The 8066-nt window shown below is 38.3% G+C and overlaps 1 protein-coding gene across 8 annotated transcripts in view; it reads right to left on the bottom strand.

Moving 5' to 3' along the window:
• The window catches only part of GAPVD1 (GTPase activating protein and VPS9 domains 1), a 75367-nt gene that overhangs the window by 29910 nt on the left and 37391 nt on the right, over window positions 1-8066 (bottom strand). For 7 of the 8 annotated variants that reach the window (XM_012555360.2, XM_023730739.1, XM_012555363.2 and 4 more), the window contains 4 exons: window positions 7776-7910; window positions 7190-7309; window positions 3736-3813; window positions 3235-3605 (listed from right to left, as the gene is read on the bottom strand). In XM_012555360.2, coding sequence (XP_012410814.1) covers window positions 3235-3605; window positions 3736-3813; window positions 7190-7309; window positions 7776-7910 — 704 coding nt within the window. Of the gene's footprint in view, window positions 1-3234; window positions 3606-3735; window positions 3814-7188; window positions 7310-7775; window positions 7911-8066 lie in introns of those variants that run through there. The other variant, XM_023730742.1, reaches the window with a different exon arrangement.

The raw sequence follows: 8066 nt of genomic DNA, 5'->3' as shown, positions 1-8066 counted from the left end.
TGTGAAGCATCTCATAACATGGATGAAACTGGAGGACATTATGCTGAGTGAAATAAGTCAATCACAAAATGACAAATATTGTATGAGACCTCTATGGTAAAAACTCATGTGAAAGTTTACACACGAAAAGAAACAATCTTTGTTGGTTATGAGGGATGGGAGGGGTGGGTGGGGGAACTAAACAGACAAAGATAAGTGGTAACTTGGGTGAAGGGTAAGACAGTATACAATACTGGGGAAGCCAGCACAACTTGTCCAAGGAAAGGTCATGGAAGCTCCGTAGACACTTCCAAACTCCCTGAAGAAATGATCTGCTGGGCGGAGGGCTGGGGGGACCATGTCTCCGGGAACATCTGGCTCAACTGGCGTAACGTGGTTTATAAAGACAATGTTCTACATTCTACCTTGGTGAGTGGTGTCTGGGTCTTAAAAGCCTGTGATCAGCCATCTAAGCTACTCCACTGGTCTCACCCCTTTGGGATCAAGGGAGAATGAAGAGAATAAATATAAGGAAAAGATTAGTCCAAAGGACTAATGGACCACAGCTACCATGGCCTCCAGCAGACTGAGTCCAGGACAGCTAGATGGTGCCCGGCTACCACCACTGACTGCTCTGACCAGGATCACAATAGACGGTCCTGGACAGAGCTGAAAAAGGATGTAGAACAAAATTCTAACTCATAAAAAAAAGACAAGATCTACTGGCCTGACAGACTGGAGAAACCCCGAGAGTATGGCCATGGACTCCCTTTTAGCTCAGTGGTGAAGTCACTCCCGAAGTTCTCTATTCAGCGGTGGACTGGACTGCCTCATAAAACAAAATGGGACTAATGAGGCACAGCAGTCCAGGGACAAGGACTAGAAGGCAGGAGGAGATAGGATAGCTGGTGATAGGGAACCCAAGGTTTAGAAGGGACAGTGCTGACATGTTGTGGGGTTGTTAACCATTGTCATAGGGCACTATATGTACTAACTGTTAAATGAGAAACTATTTGTTCTGCAAACCTTCATCTAAGGTACAAAAAAATAGAAGTATCTATGTGAGCTCAAATTCACAAAAGCAACTCAAAGGTTTGATGGGAAGCCTGGGGGCAGTGAGTTGAAGATAACAGTGATGGAATAATCTGGAAAAGGATAGTGAGAATAGCGGCACAACTGGACGAATGTAATCGAAGTCAGTGAATTGTAAATGTAGAAACTTTTGAATGGTGTAACTTTGGCTATGTGTATTTTCACCAAAAAAAAAGGTCCTCCAAGGTCAAGAAGGGAGAGTGTTGACATGTCATGGGGTTGTTAACCAATGTCATAAAACAATATGTGTACTGACTATTTAATGAGAAACTATTTCTTCTGTAAACCTTCATCTAAAGTACAATTTAAAAAAAAAAAATCTCTTAGGTAAAGGGAAGGACAACACACAATACAGGGGAAGTCAGCACAACTGGGCTAAACCAAAAGCTAAGAAGTTTTCCTGAATACAACCAAAAACTTCAAGGGACAGAGTAGCAGGGGTGGAGGTCTGGAGACCATGGTTTCAGAGGACATCTAGGCCAACTGGCATAACAAAGTTTATTAAGAAAATGTTCTGCATTCCACTTTGGTGAGTGGCGTCTGGGGTCTTTAAGGCTAGCGAGTGGCCATCTAAGATATATCAACTGGTCCCAACCCACCTGGAGCAAAGGAGAATGAAGAACACCAAAGACACAAGGAAAATATTAGCCAGATATTCGACAGAAAGGGACACACAGGCTAGAGACTCCATAAGCCTGAGACTAGAAGAACCAGATGGTGCCTGGCTACCACCAAGGACCCTCCGACAGGGAACACAACAGAGTCCCTGATGGAAGAGGAGAAAAGTGGGATGCAGAACTCAAATTCTGTAGAAAGATCAGACTTAATGGCCTGAGACTGGAGGGACTCCGGAAGACACGGTCCCGGGACTCTCCGTTAGCCCAGAACTGAAACCATTCCCAAAAGCCAACTATTCAGACAAAGATTAGATTGGACTGTGGGACATAAAATGATACTTGTGAAGAGTGTACTTCTTAGCTTAAGTAGATACATGAGACTAAATGTGCAACTCCTGTCCGGAAGTGAGATGAGAAGGCAAAAAGGGACAGGAACTAGTTGAATGGACACAGGAAATCCGAAGTGGAAAGGAGGAGTGTGCGGTCACATTATAGGGACAGCAGCTAGGGTCGGATAGCGATGTGTGTACAAATTTTTGTATGAGAAACAGACTTGAACTGTAAACTTACACTTAAAGCGCATTTAAAAAAAAAAAAAATTCGATAAAGACCAGAATAGTTACATGATTTAAAAGTACCTCTCCACAAAACACTTATTATTTACAAAGTGGAAAAGGGTAACTTTACAGTGGCAAAGACCGGCAGAAAACACCTTCATCAAGCAATCCAAATGTGTACCACAGTGATGGGACAAACCAAAATTGTGCGCTGACAGGATGCAATGAAAAAAAAGCAGTGTTACTTTAGGGATATTCCTACCGAAGATGAAGGACTTGAATCTAATCATGAGAAAACATCAAACAAACGCAAACTGACGGACATGTGACAAAATAAGTAGCCTGTAATTTTCAAAAGTGTCAATGTAATGAAAGTCAAGAGAAAACTGTTGTAGAGTGACAGAGACTAAAGAGACATGACAACTAATGCAACACATGATTCTGATGGGATACTTCCACTATAAAAAATGGTACCGGGGTAATTGGAGAATAATGAACAGCGTCTGAGAATTATATGGTAGTAATGTATCAGTGTTAATTTCTTGATTTTGGTGGCTGTACTAGGAGGATTCAGAGATGATGGACCATCAGGTTGGCAACTTACTCTGAAATGGTTCAGGGAAAAAAGTTCTCTGTATTGTTCTTCCAACTTTTTTGTAACTTTGTAATTGGTTCAAAATAAAATACCTCAGCTAACCATCTCAGAGAGATACTGGGAAGTTTAAATGAAATTAGATATAAAAACATTTGAAAAAAGAGTCACAAGATGCAAAATACTATTTCTACAAAATCAAAATTGCATAGTTTCCTGTGAGTTATGATCATGGGCATATCAGATTGACAAATCATCTTTAGTCATGATTATCGACCATCTTTAATCCTAGATTTATATATTTCACTTCAATTCCAGAGATCAAGAGAACTAAGCCAATAAAACACTAAAGCTGATCATAATTAGCAAATTCTTCTACGTGGCCTGTGTCCCATACCTCTCCTCTTGAGGAGTCCTTACTCGGGGATGAAGATGATGAGTGAGGTGCAGCCACCAAAGAAGTAGCACCAATGGCTGCAGCTGGTGGGAGTTCTCTGTCTTCATTCCCTGGACGTCGGTTCCAGCTGGGGTCACTCATGGGTCGCCGGACAGAAGATACTATATCAGAGCTCCTGCTGCGAACTAGTCTCTCAGGGTAAGAATGCCTTTGCTTGAATGCCTCCATTTCAGATGGAGTTAAAATATGTGAACCAAAGTTTGGCAACCTGGCCTCATTTCCTCCCACAGCTCCTTCCAGGATTGGAGGATCCGGTGGTGGATGCGATGGCCTAGCATAGTGAACCTTTGGCCTTACCACAGCAGAAGCCCCTTGAACACAGAAAAAGAATTTTGCAACTGAGACACAAATGATCCAACAAAGGCATTAACAAAGGGTATTGGTTTCTTTCTTCTGCTCATGCCCAATACAAGAGTCAAAAAGTTCATTTCACTAGTTTACCTTCATGTGAAGACAGTGGATCAAACATGGCAAGCAGAGACTCTGACTGAGAAGGAGGAGAGGTCAGCTGATGGGCACCTGAAACAGAATATTAAACTGTGAAACCAACTCAGAACTTGCAGGGCTCAAGCATTTTTTGACAGCACTCTTTTTTTAATCAATTAGAACTTGAGGGGCATGCCAAAGGGGAAGAGAAAAAAAGAATCTAATAAATATCAAATTCTGATTACTTCAAATTCATTTTATGTTTTTAATCTACATACATGAATTTTAATTACATTTAAGTGGTCTAGATATGCACATGCCTATGACTTTTAATGGCCAAACAGTGCTACGGTTAATGCAAAGAGCACAGAGCCAGAAGACCTAAACCAACAAAATCTTCAGTCACAACTTCCCTGAGCCTCACCTTCCCCACCTATAAAAATAGGGGCAATACTACCTGCAAAAGGGGTATACATAAAAAGCTGGAAAATCTGGAATTCTAATATTGCTCTCATAAAATGATTCAATAATTAAAAAAAAAAAAAACTATAGCAAAAATGAATATTACATTATACCATGAAACAACTGTAACTGTTAAAGTACGAGACTTTAAGCTACAGAGTAAAAGATAGTGACTCCTTTAAACATATGATTAAACAACCAGGAATGGATGTACTAAAACAGGTAAATATACAGAGACTAAAACTTTCAAATATATAAAAAAAAACTGTTAAATCTAAACATTTTCAGTCTAAAGCTATCTTTTTTGATAATGAATGACAGTATATTGTCTTTTAATTTTTCTTTTGTTCTACATTTTCTGTTTAATTTCTTTCCTTTTTCAAAATCATAAAAATAGTGTATCACTCTGAAAGATAGTTTATAACAGCAGTTCTCAAAGTTTTGGTCTCAGGACACCTTTACACTATTCAAAATTATTGACCCTGAGAGCTTTCGTTTATTTGGCCATCTCCATTAATTACTGTTAGAAATTAAAACAAAAATTTAAAGTATCTGTTAATTTGTTAAAAAATAACAATAATAATCCCATTAAATGGTAACACAAATAACTTTTTAAAATGGAAAATAACTCTACTTTCCAAAACAAAAACTAATGGGAATTATGGCATTGTTTCACATTTTTGTAAATTCCATTAATGTATGGCTTAACAGAACACAGGTGGTTCTCATATCTGCTTTTGTATTCAATCTGTTGCCATAAATTGTCTTGGTTGAAGTACACAAAGAAAATCTGGCTTCACACAGTTATGTAGTTGGAACAGGGATGATATTTTAATAGCCTTTTCAGATAACTGTGAATATTACTCTTTAACACTACACTAAATCTTGATAAGTAGTAGTTTTTTAAAAGTTAGTTACAATGTGGAATCTGGAACCACATCAACGAACTTTTTGTTCTCTGTTACACTGAAATTAATTGGTCTATGGTGCACACTGAATGGATCTTTTACCCATGCATGATTTTATAACACTGATTGTCTGGAAAACACTGGTTCATCAGTTATGCAGATCTTCCAAATACTGACACATTTCATTACACAATACTGAAAAATCATATTCTTAAATATCACCACCAGTCTCACCAGAAAAGTCTTTAAATAACAGAAGCTGTCAAGCTCGTGGATACAAGTTTTCCAAAATTCTAATTTTTATTTGAAAGCTTAAATCTTATCATTGGCAACAAACTCTATGTTGTAAGTTGTTACCCTTGAAGTGACAGGCTCACTTTATTTATTTTTGAGAAAATGTCTGCCAAATGCCCAAGTCAGAATAACCATAGTTTGTCTACCAGTCGTTCTTTCAAGTAAAAATAGTGTTTCATGAGAAACAAACAAATAAAATGGCTAGTCAAGCTCACAACTCAGAAAATTATACAAGTGCTATTCCTTGAGACAGCTCATATTTTAGAATGCAGCAGAAATGTGTTAGGGGTACTTCCCATTTTTTCACACAGAATATTAAAAAGACGTGTACTCAAGGGTTGAGATGTAATTAAATTAATACTTTTTACTGTTTCATCAATGACGTTCATAACTTTTTTTTTTTTTAACTATAAGAATACAGTGACTACTAGTATAGTTTGGTGTCACTGCCTTGATTCATGCTTAAGGCCCCAGTAGTTTTACCCATTTTTGCTTGTGAACCATTAGTACAAATGTCAACACAGTGAAAATAGCCAACAGCCCCTCAGTAATGTTATGAAAATAGTTTTGACCTTGTACTTTCTTCCCTCGAAAGGGTCTTGAGGACCCTCAATGGTCCATAGATCACACTTTGAGAACTGCTGCTTTAGAATAGTTGTTCTCAACTGGGGGCAATTTTGCTCTCCCAGGGGACATTTGACAATATCTGGAGACATTTTAGGTTGTCACAACTGGGGGGGTGCTATTGTTAAAGAATAGGAATGATGTCGCTAACCATCCTATAGTGAACAGGACCAACCCCCACAACAAAGAATTACCTGGCCCAAAATGTCAACAATGTTGAGGCTGAGAAATCCTGGTTTAGAACAAACAAAAGTGTAAAAAAAAGACAAAGTACCTCAAAACCCAAGACCCAATATATGAAACCACTGTTAGCATTCTAGAGCCCTGGTGGCACAGTGGTTATCTACCAGCCACTCCTTGGAAACCCTATGGGGCAGTTCTATTCTGTCCTATGGGGTCACTACAGGGTCACTATGAGTCAGAATCAACTCGATGGTTTGGTTTTTTTGGTTAGCATTTTGGTATATTTTTCCAGTTCTTTTTCTTTTTTTTTATTGTACTTTAGATGAAAGTTTACAGAACAAATAGTTTATCATTAAACAGTACACATAGTGTTTTATGACACTGGTTAAGAACCCCACGACGTGTCAACACTCTCCCTTCTCAACCTTGGGTTCCCTATTACCAGCTTTCCTGTCCCCTCCTGCCTTCTAGTCCTTATCCCTGGGCTGTTGTGCCCCATTAGTCTCGTTTTGTTTTATGGGCCTCCAGTTCTTTTTCTACGTACAGGTTTTTAAGCATTTTATTATCTTGTATATAAAATTCTATAAAATTTTCCACTTAATATTATGTTCTAGGTAGTTCTTCAAGTTATTTCATATTCTTTAAAGCACTGAAAAAATAGCTATATAAACTCTAATGAGTAGTTACACCAAAATACACTTAATCATTCTATTTTTTAATTCTAAGTTGCTTCCAATTTTCTGCTAAGATAAACGTTACAAAGAATATCTTTGTACATAAGACTTTCCCCATACTTAGAACTGTTTCCTATAACTGATTCCAAGAAGTGCACTAAGTGGGCCAAATTTAGAACATTTAAGGCTTTAAATACATACTGCCAAATTATGCCCCAAGTTGCTATACCAACTGACATATCATCACCAACAATGTGTAAGAGTGCCATTTCTCCCATGGATCTGATCATTTTTTAAGAAGTCATTCTCATCTGCCCTTCTTACCATGGGTTACTTCATCCATGTCTGGACTAGTGACAGAATCTTTACCCCCAAAATCAGAGCTGCACTCAGATCTCAGGTCTTCAATCTTATTTGGAATATCCTCAGAGGTTGCACTTATGCCTTTAAAAAAAAACAGTAAAAAATAAACAGCAAGAACAAAAAAAATAACCACACAAAAAGTAAGTGAAGTTTGGAAAACTTTAAACACTCTCAAATTTTGGGTGTCTCAGTTCTATACTGGTGAGCTGTTTAGTGTTATATCTTTTATCCTACTATTGCTTAAACATACTTCATTTGGACAACATAATCAGAATTATCAAGTGATAACTAAATACAGTAGCAGAGGCTACCAAAAACAGGGAAAGTGTTGTAGAGGGAACAGACACAGACTGTTTGCCAATTACTTCAAAGGCTCTAAAATGTCACACATTAAGTTCTTATAGATTTAAGGTCCCATAGAAATAATTTTGTTTTCTGGAAATTACTCAACTCTCAAATAAAATATCTCTTTGCAGCAACTTTATAAATGGGGGTGGGGGAGGCAGCACACCTCAAATCCTTATTCCTTAAAACAAGACAGACATACCCGACACAACACTGAGGCCTGGTGTGCTGGGGCGGGAACTGACCTCCCTGACATCCGTATCATCAGATGTGCTACCCAGTCCAGAACAACTCTCCAGTTCTTGCAGACGCTCCTCCTGCTTTAGGTCTGGGGCCTCTAAATAGAAGATATGAGGTATCACATTAGTGATTCTGTTAGCATGCCAGAGTTTCAGCTTTTGTGACCCAGATGACAAAAGCTACCAGGGCATGAATGAAATCAGTGTTAAGTAGATTTATAAGTCTGGACCAGGTGCAAATTAATTAGATCAAG

Source organism: Trichechus manatus, unplaced genomic scaffold, assembly GCF_000243295.1.
Source record: "Trichechus manatus latirostris isolate Lorelei unplaced genomic scaffold, TriManLat1.0 scaffold00038, whole genome shotgun sequence".
NCBI lineage: Eukaryota > Metazoa > Chordata > Mammalia > Sirenia > Trichechidae > Trichechus > Trichechus manatus.
This window is presented reverse-complemented; position numbering and strand designations above follow the sequence as displayed.